The 13,479-nt window shown below is 39.8% G+C and overlaps 2 protein-coding genes across 6 annotated transcripts in view; both read left to right on the forward strand.

Moving 5' to 3' along the window:
• TDRD9 (tudor domain containing 9) overlaps positions 1 to 6,842 on the forward strand; it is a 52,376-nt gene extending 45,534 nt beyond the window's left edge. For 3 of the 4 annotated variants that reach the window (XM_004936387.5, XM_040701305.2, XM_046942586.1), the window contains 4 exons: positions 565 to 703; positions 1,949 to 2,058; positions 4,696 to 4,762; positions 6,040 to 6,842. In XM_004936387.5, coding sequence (XP_004936444.2) covers positions 565 to 703; positions 1,949 to 2,058; positions 4,696 to 4,762; positions 6,040 to 6,135 — 412 coding nt within the window. In that variant the 3' untranslated portion in view covers positions 6,136 to 6,842. The remainder of the gene's footprint in view (positions 1 to 564; positions 704 to 1,948; positions 2,059 to 4,695; positions 4,763 to 6,039) is intronic. The other variant, XM_015287833.4, reaches the window with a different exon arrangement.
• Positions 6,843 to 11,981: 5,139 nt separating this feature from the next.
• The window catches only part of ASPG (asparaginase), a 49,591-nt gene continuing 48,093 nt past the window's right edge, over positions 11,982 to 13,479 (forward strand). For both annotated transcript variants that reach the window (XR_001466924.2, XM_015287850.2), the window contains exon 1: positions 11,982 to 12,153. Coding sequence is in view for 1 of the 2 variants with exons in the window: in XM_015287850.2 (XP_015143336.2) it covers positions 11,997 to 12,153 (157 nt within the window). In the remaining variant the exon portion in view is untranslated. The remainder of the gene's footprint in view (positions 12,154 to 13,479) is intronic.

Below are 13,479 nucleotides of genomic sequence, written 5' to 3' on the forward strand. Positions count from 1 at the left end.
ATCTTGTATTAGCTTTAGTGTAGTATTTGCTAAGATATTTTATTTTGTTCACTTTAAAAGTGGCACTGCAGGCCACTCTTCTTATTTTCTTTTTTCTTATATTGAAATAATACAGTTCTTGACAACTGTACAGTAAGTTTAGGAAGGTGAACTGTAGAACTGGGCAGGTTTTTAAATCTGTGTGAGGAGAGAAACATGTGCATGAGTTTTGTAAAACCTGAGTTCTGGCAGCTGGATTACTTCCGTTTAAGTTCTCATATCTGTAAGCTGTCATTTCAACACAGGGAAATCAGCTTTCCTTGATTTAAGTTTCTTTTTGCACACGTATAATTTTTCTCCCAAATTTTGATTGTTTTCATAACTTTGAAGTCCAGCTTTGTTTCATTGCCATATTAAAAAAAAAAAAACAACATTGTGACAATGTATGAATGTGTAACAATTGCTTTCACTTCCTAAGACTACTGTATCTTGCTTGGCATGGCTTATACAAATTCATTTAAGTCTGTATTCATCTGAGTTTAGTTTCTTAATCTGTAGGTGAGACTGTTTTCTTTGTTTGTGCAGGGTTGATAAAGCTTGCAAGTATTTTACTGGTGCTCTGTGTGGTTTGGGTTGGAGTGAGACTTGTAGGGCTCCGCTGCTTCCAGAAAATGACATGGAGCTGACATTTGATGTGCATTTTGACGTAGATGACATATTGGAGGTAAAAATTCATACCCTACTACAATGTAAATTAATACATAAGTAGAATTTAGTTCATCGTAACTTGTTAAATGTTTTACTAGCTGGAATCCTAGCAGCCTTTGGAACAATTGAAGCTTTGTCGTTACTATTATTTTTTATTTAAAATGTGCACTACCTGTTTAGAACCTTGGACTTCTATCAGACAGAACTGCTGCCCATACATTTTGATGAGTAGTAGTACAGTACTCTGTAAACTTCTCAAAACAAAAGCACTGATTTTTCACTAATAAGTTATCAGTACTTGTTTATGGTTGTATGTTTTTTGTTTTTTTTTTAGAATTACTGTTTGGTTGTTATTTAACAGATCAGTGTAGTATTTTTGCTTTGCAGTCTTGAGTTTAATTTTACAGTTCTTAGAGGTCAACTATGTCAAGCTCCTTCCAGAACAAATCAGTCAAACAATAGAAACCCTTGTGGACAAGTTAAATACAGCTTACTTTGCTGTCCAAAGCCGCGTGTGTGCAAGTGTCCTTCTGACAGATGTGTCTACAAACTGCAAAAATGTTCTGATGAGGAATACAGTGCTTTGCATTGTCTGACTGATTTGCTCTGGGAATCTGATACTAGGCAGTGAAAGACCTCATGTGCCTTGAGCAGTTCTACGTGCAGAGCTGGTATGATAGGTTACCAGTGGATTCTAGAGGTTTTTTAAGGAGGTAGCGGGTCATGGTGGTATGCAGATACAGTGAATTTTCTTTTCTGAAAGCATTTCTGTGTAACATCTGTATGCATTACACCTTAGCCGTAATGGTAGCACCAGGCTCTTGAGTGTGTAAAAATTAAGGACAGATAGAGAAAATCCTTAAAATGTTTTAGAAGGAATTCTGAGTTGGTAGCCTCTATCTTCTGAAGCATATCTGATTAATCTTGATGTGTCTGGAGCATTAACCTCTTCTACTAGCAGTGGCACATCTGGAGGAAGAAGTATTTCAAAGCTTCAAATGCTTTTGCGTATGTTAATATTCCAATTGCAATTCAGTTTTGAGTGCCCCAACCACCTTTCTTATGTGTCGATGTAGTGCAGCTCAGAACTAGGACTGGTTTAGATGCCTGGTTGGCAACTCTGCCACCTGCAGGGGGGTGGGGGGGGGGTTAGAATCTAGATAATCTTCGAGGGGCCTTTTAAACCCAAGCTGTTCTGTAGTTTGAGAGTTGTATTTTTTCTTATATTGTACTTTTATGTTCTGTCACTTATTTTTTACAGATCAACATCCTGAGGGCAGCCATTAATAAGCTGCTCCATGAATGTGCAGTGTGCTCTGAAAAAGAGAAGATGCCACAGCTGCAGGAAAATGTTCGTCAGTTACTTCTACGGTAATCATTTGGTAGAAATAAGAACTTGCATTTTGCTGTCTCAACAAAACCAGAAAGTAAATGATTGCTTGAAGCATAACTCGAAAGCATAGCTCAGATTAGGCTTTGGGGAAGTGATAATATAGGATGTTTTCATTTAGTAATGCATTTAATTTGCTTGTTTTAAAAAGCGGTGTGCTCAACAACTTTAGACTGCTTGTGGAAGCACTGGTTCTTCAAGGAAGCTTAAAAGCTGTTCTACAGAATACCAGTTCTGTGGCATCTTTACTTTTCTGTACTCAGACTTATGGTATAAAAGCATGGAAAGACTTAGAAGTTTCTCCCTCTAAATTGACGTTGAGTTTTATGTTGCTTTTCCTCCCTAAACAGGCATCAACAGAAGAGGTACTGACCAGCTTAGTTGCTGGTAGTTCTAAGTTACTGAACTTAAGACCACCTGTCTTTCTCCAACAGACCTCCCAGCTTCTGTAACTGCAACAGTGGCTCTGAAAAGAGTGTCATGAGTCAGTGCAGCCAGTCTTGAGAATTCTTTCAACTTGTGGCATGTGGCAAGTGTTCAGGCTAGTCTGGTCAGTTAGGTGTCCCTGTAGCAGCTTCTATGTGTTACTGTGCTCTCTAGTATTGCTCTCATCTCTAGTAAATGGGACATTTTCCTACAGTAAGCTTTTCTAAAGTAACTGCCAAAATGAGGCAATTTCTCATGCTGTTGTGGCTCAAAAGCTTTTAAGCTTAACTGCTAATACCTTAGGTTATGAAAATGATGATCAGAACAGATGTTCATGCTGAGTTTTCAGGTGTTTCTCGGTTTTGAATACAACTGTTCAGTTTTTCTTCCATCTGTGAGAAGACTAAATGCAATGCACTTTAATTTTCAATACTTGAAGTTAAATATAGATCACTATATAATGAATGTGCAAATGTGAGGGCAGTCAGCCTTACCCTTTGAGGCAGTGGAAATGAAATGCAATTAAAAAGCCATAGGAAATCCCCAGAAGATGTGGGGATACCTAACGTATGTCAACTGACCAGCAGGTGTTGGATCAGGCAGGGGGTCAAGGTGATTATTTTGGATGCTGTGCCATGCATGCTGCAGTCTTGAAGACGTGCCAGCTGTCCCTGTTGCAGAGACATGGCAGCTTCAAGCCAGCTGTTAAGTGATCGGTTTGTACATCTGTAAAGACCATTGAAGGCATTGTACAGCTTCATGAAGGCTGTACCTTAGAGATACACTCAGAGAAGCACTGGTGCAAATTGCCAGCAATGTGTTGGCATTTCACATCGGCAAAGTTCCTGGTAAAGTACCAGCTGTTAAGTGCACTGCTGATGCAATATTTAATTTCTTGTTTGTGTCCAAATACCTTAGGCAGTTGGTGTCTGTTGCCTCTGGACTTTCATCTAGTACCATGTTTAGTCTTCAAATCTAAGTGAAGCTTGCTTACATGATTCATGTGGTAATAACCGTAGGGAAGTAGAGGGGCAGAAGGAAGCAGAAACACAAAACCTCTCTGAAGGTGCCTGTTTGTGGCAGTAAGATGGGCTTATGCTTGCATCTGAGAGTTTTTAATCCAAAGCTCAGAGCATAAAAATGTCACTGCTATTTTTTACCTCCCAAAATCCTTGTGCTGCTACTAATGCTGTCCCATGATCCTACTATTAATTTTTCTACTTTTCTTGCCTGTCTGCAGATTCTTCACCACTCTTTGGCTGGGCAAAGGTTATGTAGCCATCCTGTGTTTGGCCTTGGGGCACAGGCAGCTGAAGTAGGGATGGGGGAGCTTATGGCAGGGTTCTGCAGGATGGGGAGGTGTCATACTATCAGGAAACCAAATTAAGTAATTGTTGATTTTATTCTGGATTATTTTTTCAAACTTTCTGATGCAGCGCATCTTTCTGTCTTTCAGAGGGAAGAAACAATCTGGTTGTTGTCATGTCTCTTTCATATGTTAAAAATCTGTCTTAATTACCAATACTTTTTAATCTCACTTTAATGCCTCGAGGGGAAAAAACTGTTTTATTAGTAAGAGTAAATATGTAAAAATACAGCTTCAGTAATCTTTCATTATCTTTTCCTGTTTTTGAAAGCTAATTATGCATACAGTGTGTCACCACTACTTAAGACTAAAATGTGTGTTTGAAAAACACATCTAGACAGAATTAATTAAAGTCTGCTACTGTTGTAGTTTGCACGGCTTGAGGAAATAACTGGAGCAGGCAGACGATCTATAGTAATTGAGTGGTCATGCAAAACAAAGTGCCCTAAAAATAGCTTTATTATATGTTCTAGTGAAGAAGCATACATAAAATTTACAGAATAAATGACAGTTGCAAATTGTAGTTCTGTGTCAATTTAAAAAATAATTATTTCCTTCAAAAAAAGAAAAAGAAAAAGCAACCAACGGAGCAAACAAACAGCTGAGGTTACTGTCCTGTAAGTTCATCTTTTGACTTCAACTAAAGGGACAAAGTCCAGGCAAGTGAATTAATTAGACTTAGATTAGCATATTAACATGTAAAATTAAGATTCCTTTCAGCATGGACATCTTACAGATACCCAGTTGTACCTGCTATAAACATTTCTTTGTATCTAAGTAGTCCAATGCAAATATATTTCTTAAGGTTATTTTTATGTCATTTCAGTTTGATCTGCAAACCAAGACCTGGAGTTGTTCCTAAGTGGTATGAGAAGCCGTATGCATGGAATCAAGTGAGTGTAGAAACAGAACTTAAAAAATAGTAATAAAAAAAGGTGAAAAGGAACACGGTACCCCAGCATGTTCAGTTGAGTGATTGAAAGTAGAATTTATCTTTAGAAGGATGTCTTTTGATGCTGAGGAGAAAAAAAAGGCATTGAACTTAGAGATACAGAAAGCACTGCAGAATCAAATTTCAGGTATCAACAACTGTTATGTTTGCATCACCTTCTGCTGATACCATAGTTCTATGAAATCAATTAAAAAAAAATAGCTTTGTGTATGTAAAAATTCAGACGTTTCAAACAGAACATTTCGTGTTTATACTTCAGTTGAGATTGTAGAGGCAGCTTTACCTTTGAATGCACTAGTAGCATTCAAGTAGCATTACATTTTTCTTTTTTCTTTTTTTTTTTTTTGTTTAAGGCTTACTGGATACAGTGCATTTTAGTTTTGTTTTGGATTCCAGGTGATTTTTCCCTCTTAAGCTGACAGAAGTGTGGCTTGTTTTGGAATTGGTGCGATGGCATCAGAAGGTAGTTTCCTCAGAATCTGGGAGTGTTCCAACTGGAAAGTACAGCTTCCTACTCTATTAGAAATCTTACCTTTCTGCAAAGGCATCTGCAGGCCACTTGATTCCCTATTTGGATGCCATAATGAACAGCCGCATTTTCTTACCTACAAGGAATTGATGAATTGCTGAGCGCAGGAGTGAGATGTCCACATGCACCCTCCCAATCCCTCTCACAACCCAATGCATATAAATGAGAGATTTAGGTTTCTTCAGAAAGAATGGGTCCGTGTTGTTTGTCCACTGTTGTCAAGTTTCTAGTGTGCATCCATTGAGGGGTTGGAGTATGTCTTGATGTGGTGTCTTATGAAAACAAAAACAGTTTGGTATATCTCAAACTTGTTTTTCCTTGGTGTATTGTCAAGATAATCTCCTGTTCTCAGCTATGCTAACGGTTAGCTTTTTGTAACTAGTTAATGTATAAACCTTGTATCAGGATTTTCCACATTGCGTCTCAAGAGTGAGGAGTCTCCCGACATTGTCATTACATAAAATACTACCTGTAATGCCTTGGAATTGGACATGGAATGGTCTTCTCATCTATTTCATAGTAGTAGCCCTTATGCTGAAATGTAATCATACAGGCATGTTGAAATGCCTGTATGATTTGAAACAGTCTGAACTTTTCAGAAGTGAAACAGGAATATATTTTATTTAACTGTATTTCATTGGAGAGCATTTATAAGATTGAATTCTAACTTATATCTTCCTTTTGATTAGGTGGATTCACAGCATATCATTGACCAATCTAAAAAGAAGTATAAAAGGGAAGATGGTCTTTATCGGCTGCATCAGCTTGTTATGTTGAACGTTTAAGTATTGCTGGAAGTCTTTCAGAGGAAGAAATATTACAGCCAGTTCAAGAATGTTCTGTCTTCTACATATAACCGTTAGACGTGTGTTTCACAAGACTGTTCTTTAACATTAGTGTAAGTGTATTAAAACATAGTTTGGTATATTTTTATATTAAAAGCCAGAGGTATAGTGACCTCAAGCAGATACATTGATTTCATAGAGCAGGATGCAGTTTTCTGTTGAATAATAATTCTGAGCAGGTTTATCACAATGCTTGTAGAAGACAAAATAAATTAGCTTTAATTGTTCATTTTCTGTCTGAAAGCTCATAAGCCGTGGCTTATGATTCAGTCTTGCAACTGACAGTTGCATTTTCTTTTGTCATTACTTTTTATCTTTTTTAGACCTAAAAGCTTGGGGAAGCTGAATATTTAGGTTGTATTCCAATTGAAAGTATAACTTTATATGTCAGGTGCAATTTTTCACTAATTTTTCTTACAACAAAACATAATGCGTGGTTCCTTTTCCTGTGTGGCAGAAGAATGCTTTTGAATTACTGATTCATTGCACCTTTGTTTCATCCTGTCTGTTTGTTTTTCTGATTCGTGAGATCTTTAGCTCTAAAAACGAGGTCAGTGGTTTCAGAATAAAATGTAGAAGTGAAATAAAATGGGTTTATCTGTTCTGTTGTGCAGTCGTGCTTAATAAAAGCTAAATTTAGTTACTGACGCTGTGTGATGATTGCGTTCATGAAATACATGAATACAAAAGCGGTATTTGAAAGAATATTCCTCTTTTCAGTCTTAACTCAGTGATTTGAAGGTAGTTTAAATCCAGCTGTCTTCTGAAGAACGGACATCATCAGTGGTCACTTCTAAAATAAAAGGCAAGCACATCTGGGGAATGTGAGGGGATGCTTAACCTAAGTAATGATTTTAAGCTGCACTTGGAGTCGAGGGGCAGCTGTATATTTAGGTGATTTCACTAGCTGCGTATGAGCATTAATTCCTCATCCTTTTTAGTAATACCTGTGAATTATAAAACATCACATTTTGTATTGTGTTGGGTTCAATATGAAGAAATTAAGTGCCTTAGGCGGTATTTCTCACCGTTGTTGTATCCAAAATCAGTGTGCTGCAACTGAGCACCCCTGGGGGTGTAAATGAAGTGAACAGAATGTCAAGTCTTTGCTCTGCCTGCTAATGGTGGGAATCTCTGTAGGAAAATGCAATGTTGCAATACCAAAATGGATGGCATAAGTAGAGTGATTTCTTAGGATTCTTCGTAAGTAACCTTGAAGTTAAGAGTTGACAGAGGAGCAGTATGTATCTGTTATATTCTTTGTTTTTAATACATTGATCGTTCGTCTTGCTGTCGTCGTGAGTTTGTGTGCGTGTGCTGCCATCTGCTGGCCTTATTCGTGTGCGGATTGTTGCCCTTTGAACTTCCACTTGTGTGATGTAATGCCTTCAGTAAAGAAGTAATGGCTCGTATCCTAAAAAAGCAAAGAGGTTTCTGTTCTTGTCCTTATGAATAACGGGGTAGCTAACTGCCCTTCTGCCCACTCCAGTAACCATAATCTGCCTGGATCACTTGATTGAAGTGAATTGGTTTTGTTTGGTTTCTTTTTTTTTTTGCCTTTTTTTCTTTTAACTATTTTTTTTTCTTTTAACTTTATCTCTTACAGTTGTTCTGTAACTATAGGAGCTGTTATCCCAAGTGCACAGGAATTGCTGAAAGGTCGGACAAACGTAATCTGATTCCTAAGCTGATTCTTTATAGTACTTGTAAGCACTTGCTTTATAGTTACTTCGGTATAATCATACTGTTAGGAACGCTTCTACAAAGTGAAAGAGAAAATTATATAATTATTACAAATAAACAAATCTGGACATCATACTTTCACGTGGCCCATGGAGATTTACTCACCTTCCCTTTTGTCAGCTGTTCGCACAGCCACAGATACGATATTCTCAGGGAAAAGAATTGCCATGGAGAGACAGCATTTGGGCTGCATTGCCCTGTGTAGCTTTAAAACAGAAGCAACACGCCATGCTGAGGGCTGTGCACACCACTGTGCATACAGGTGTCAGGAAAAAAAGCCACACAAATTGGGTTACATGTTAGAATTACAGTTTGAGGCAAGATGTAAGCATTAACGTAGGCTTGATAAGTTATACTGGTCTTGGAAATAATTAACAGCACCATTTCAAGGTGTAATAGGTACAATGTTTGTTGGTTTTTTTTATCTACCTTAGCGTGTAGAAAGGATTAGAACTCAAAACAGCATTGCCATCAAAGCATAGTTTTATTTGGAGTTTCCTTTCTGTAAGGAAAGAAGGCCAATGTGCTTCAAACACTGGTAGCTGTTTCCTCGTGCCCTCCAGAAAGAACAGTGACTGCTTTCTCTTCCAAAGCACTTTCTCATGCAGTGTTATGAAACCTGCCCCAATTATTGCACAAATCATTGTGATAGGCGGCTTCTTCTCTACCACATTTGCTCTTTCCACAAACAGTTTTTAAGTCTTACGTCTTAAGTCTCTTTTTTTTTCTTCCCACAAAGACAGAATAAAAGGCCCAGGGGTGACTTTCTCCTTGAACACCTGTGTTTAAATAAGGGAAAATGCACTAGTCAGCAGTGTTTAAACATTTAGACACAGAAAAAAGCTGTAGAGAGCTCCTTTGCTTTCTCTAGTTAAAACCATAGATCTCTGTGAGTGAGTTTAACTTGGTCTGGACAGCAATCATTGGCAAAGTCTTCCTGCCCACTCACCAGTTAAGATGGCTATTGAAATGACCTACTTTAGATCTATTTCATGTTTTCTTTAGGGAATAGGTACTTCTTGGATTTAATTTATGGAGTAGAAGTTAAGAAGGTTGAGGATACACTAGGAGAAAAAATGTGATTGCTGCCAATAGTCTTAATAATAACTAATTAATACCAATTAATAACTAGAATAAGCGCCACTGCTTAATTCATGTAACAGGACAGGGGAAGGCTTGGCTAAAGTTGTGAAGTATCCTGAGGTGCTGGGCACACTCTTTGGTTCTTACTGGCATTTATGTAGTGCTGAGGGTGATACGGGAATGTGTTGCATACTTTGTTTTTGTGGATTAGTGATTGATGGAGTTGGAATCAGAAGGAACCTTGAGGCTACAGGAGGCGTTCACAGAACTACTCTTGACGTCATCCTGTTCTTCAGTAGTTACAAAGACAGTTGGAAGCAAAGGGAAACGTGTGGAGGGTGTGTTATAAAGGAGAAGCTGCAGTGTGGCTTTCTGTCTTCCTGTGTCAGGAAGAGAGGTGTGAATTCCTTTGATTCAAGCAGAAGCGGGACGTTGCACAGGAATCTGGGCCTTGTGGTCCAGCAGCCAGGTTATGAGGTGGAAGGACACGGGTAGCCACTGGTAAGCAGTCTGGTTCATTGGGTAGTTCTGAATTGCCAGTGACTGGTGCTTAAACACCAACTAATGATTTAAACAAACAGATAAACCCTACAACCTCCAACTGAGGAGTGTAGTAAACACCCTAACAGTTGTGCTTAAACATTACATTGCTTTTAAGAGTTCCGGCCACCCTAGAACCTGGCTAGGTGTTAAAGTACAAACTGCCAACAAAGCAGCCTATTGGTTATAGCACGCTCCACATCCTCAGTGGGCTGATCACATGCACGTGCCTTGTGAACTCACTCTGGCACTTGTTCACTTTTACTGGTTGTATGCCTGAGTGATTTTTATATTACTCTGTTTTTCTAAAGCCCTTAAAAAAAGAAAAGTCAGTAGTTTATCCTGGCAGCAGCCTCTGGGGTTCTGTTAACACAAGGCCTCTTACTTATGCCACACAGTACTCGTGTATCCTGTTTGCTTTCTTCTAGTTGTATTTAAGTCCTTGAGTCAAACCATGTATGTTACATTGACTGCATCTATATACAGCCTTGCCAGCACATGCAGCCTGCTGCTAGATGATGCTGTTGAGTTCTAGGATATGTTGCAAACTCAAACCTAGAAACTTCTTAACTCAGTCACTTGAGTGCTGCTCTAGGCTGGTCATGGCTGATTGTCATGCTCTGCATTACTGGTGGTCATCGCAGCCATACAGTACTCCGTATTCCATCACGTGGTCAGTTCTTTCTTGTTGAGGACTGAGGATCATCAGATTGACCTTTATGCTTCAGGCTTGTAAATGTCCTCTTGAACTGATGTGGTTACAAGGCTCGTGGCTGAGGAGAGATGAGAGCACCAATGAAAGGGGAAAAGGGAATATTTACAGCACAGTCAAACCATTCACAAACAAGACTTACATAAGGTCCAAGCTCTCTTCTGTACTTAAATCATGGAAAAGAATAATCTTGTCTGGTCCAAAAATGAGTAATAGAATCATAGAAGGTTTGGGTTCGAAAGAACATTTAAGATCATCTGGTTCCAACCCCCTGCTATAGGCAGGGACACCTCCCTCCAGACCAGGTTGCCAAAAGCCCCACGTATGGAGATTAAAACTTTTCCAGAGCGATCTGTTTGTATATATCACACACTGCTTCAAGGAAGTGACTGCTGAATAATCAAAATTCCTCCTTAAGAGCTACTAGCTATAGAGATGATTGCAGTAATGTTTAGAGCGATGGTTGCTCAGCTGGTCCAAGAGCCAGTATCTTTCTTCCCAGACTTCACCTGACCTCCATTTTGCTGCTGATGTTATGTAAATGGGAGCAGCAAGTGTTACCATAGAATCACCAAGGTTGGAAAAGACCCACAGGATCATCCAGTCCAACCATCCACCCATAACCAACAGTTCTCACTAAACCATGTCCCTCAACATGGCGTCCAAACATTCCTTGAGCACCACCAGGGTCCGTGACTCCACCACCTCCCTGGGCAGCCCATTCCAGTGCCTGACCACCCTTTCAGAGAAGTAGTATTTCCTAACGTCCAGCCTGAACCTTCCCTGGTGCAGCTTGAAGCCATTCCCTGTAGTCCTATCACTAGTCACCCGAGAGAAGAGGCCAACCCCCAGCTCAGTACAACCTCCCTTCAGGTAGTTATAGAGAGCAATAAGGTCTCCCCTGAGCCTCCTCTTCTCCAGACTGAACAATCCCAGCTCCTTCAGCTGCTCCTCATAAGGCCTGTGCTCCAGACCCCTCACCAGCTTTGTTGCCCTCCTCTGGACACGCTCCAGGGCCTCGATGTCTTTCTTACAGTGAGGGGCCCAAAACTGGACACAGTACTTGAGGTGTGGCCTCAGCAGTGCTGAGTGCAGGGGGACAATTACTTCCCTTTTCCTGCTGGCAGCTGTTGTGGGTGCAGGACCCACCCAATCTGAGTGCTGAGAGCTTAACTCCAGAGTATTTACCCAGCTGTGTTCCTCAATTTCTTCAGCTTAGAATGGTGGTAACACTGATGTCTCTCACAGGGCATTATAACATGTGCTTGTATAGATGTTTTAACAGTGGGTAGTAGTGGTATATGAGAATATTCAAGAGTGTTTTTACTGTAAGGCAATACAATAAGGATGATCTGAGCAGTAGATATTTTGCATTATCTTCCCTAGTGAACTTTAATGAACCTTTTTTTGTAGAGTTTGAAATGGGGTATGCAGGTAAAAACCTGTACGGTTTGTACAGTGAGTCACTGTACTGTTTCTTACCAGAAAGGAGTAACTGAAATACGTGAGAAGTCTTCACTTAAAGCTATCATTTAGAAAGGAAAACTGCCCTGAAAGCCTGTTAAGTACTACCTTGTAGCAGTGTTCTTTGCTGTCTGTTCACGGTTGGAAGTTTTTTTGGTGTGTGCTTGTTTTTGTTGTGTTTTTCCTCAGCTCCCACTTAGACTCACTTGGCAGACTTCCTAATCCTGTTTGATTCACAGTGTTCAGAACAACTGTGACAATGCTAACTAGCAGGACTTTGTGTCACTGGGCTGATTTTTTTTTTTCACTTCTTTCTTTTCCCAACCACAGAGCTAAAGGTCATGTTGACAGACTGCAGGGCTGGTACACGGCTGCTGGAGCAAACCGGCTGGGATGGCGGGAACTCCTTCCAACTAGTGAGTGTCACTGTACTCCTCCCGATACGTTGGATGCTGTTAGCTACGTAATATTAAATACCACTTTGCTTTTCTGATTCCAAAACTCCCTGCTTCACACTCCTCACAGCTTTGGATCTCGTGTCTGTTAAGTTGTTCAAGGCCATCATTCTTCTCTGCTTGCAAGAACGTTATTTGAAATGTAGTCTTGCCAATTAAGTTTCCAGGGAGACTTTTTGATTCTTCCAGGTTTACACTCTTAAGACCATCTGGGCCTTTTGTTGAGCTATTGCAAGTGCTGGAATAAACCCGTCCTGGAATGGATGGCTTAAGGCTGTATTGCCTCCCCTGTGAGATAATGATCTGTCACTTGTGACATCGTTTCAGAGAAACACATCTGTTGCAACTCCTTGTGCTCCATAATTGTTTTTCTGTTGTCAACATTATTATTGAAGTTGAGGTGCTATTCCCGTGTATTCTTTAGATTGTTTCTATGGAGCTGGTACCTAGCCAGCCATCCATCCATCCGTTTATGTAGTGAGTCATTCTTAAGCTAGTTTTCAATTTCAAATTGATGAAAGAGTTTGTGGGCAGAGAAGTACAGAGGGAAGCTTGATTTAACTGAGAGATCTATCTGGCTTTGCATCCTTCTGTTGCACTGCTTGTTCCACTGCTCGTATCTTACTACAGGGCGACCGTTCCACCGCAACCCTGACCGCTATCAGCAGGCAGTACTGTCCCAGGTCTCCTGTTCGTCGTGATTTTCATAATAATAACAAATTAATGCATGTTTTGGTAGTGTCCTACATCTTACCAATCATCTTTCCTAATACTACAACTGGTTTGACAAATGTTTTCCCAGGTATGTACACGCAGAACAAGCAATTATTCTGTGTAACTGAATTGCATTGTATATGATTGCAGAGAAATGTTATCCACCCTTTGTCTTTAGGGGCAGGGGGGGAGGGTGCAGGGGGAGCATGTGAAACATTAAAGCAAAATGAAAACACATGGACTTGCTGCCTGCCCTAGGCATTAAAAAAAACAACATAGAAACAACAACAACAGCAAAAAAAACCAAAAAAATCTCAACAGCATTGTGTTCTTATTGTAACAGTGTTTGAACTAACTCTCCTTTGGCAGCATACTGGGTTTTCCCTCCCACCTGTAATCCCAAGAGCTGTAGAAAATGAGAAGGAAAGAAGGAATTGCTCAGGCAGCTGACTTCTGCTGCTTCTTGCTTTTGGTCACGAGCTTCTTTGTCCTGCAGTTCTATGAAAAGAAGGAGAATGTTGTTCTGGTTCCTCTATAGCTTGCTTACATGTTAGTTCTGAGCTTCACAGGTTG

Source organism: Gallus gallus, chromosome 5 (genome assembly GCF_016699485.2).
Source record: "Gallus gallus isolate bGalGal1 chromosome 5, bGalGal1.mat.broiler.GRCg7b, whole genome shotgun sequence".
NCBI lineage: Eukaryota > Metazoa > Chordata > Aves > Galliformes > Phasianidae > Gallus > Gallus gallus.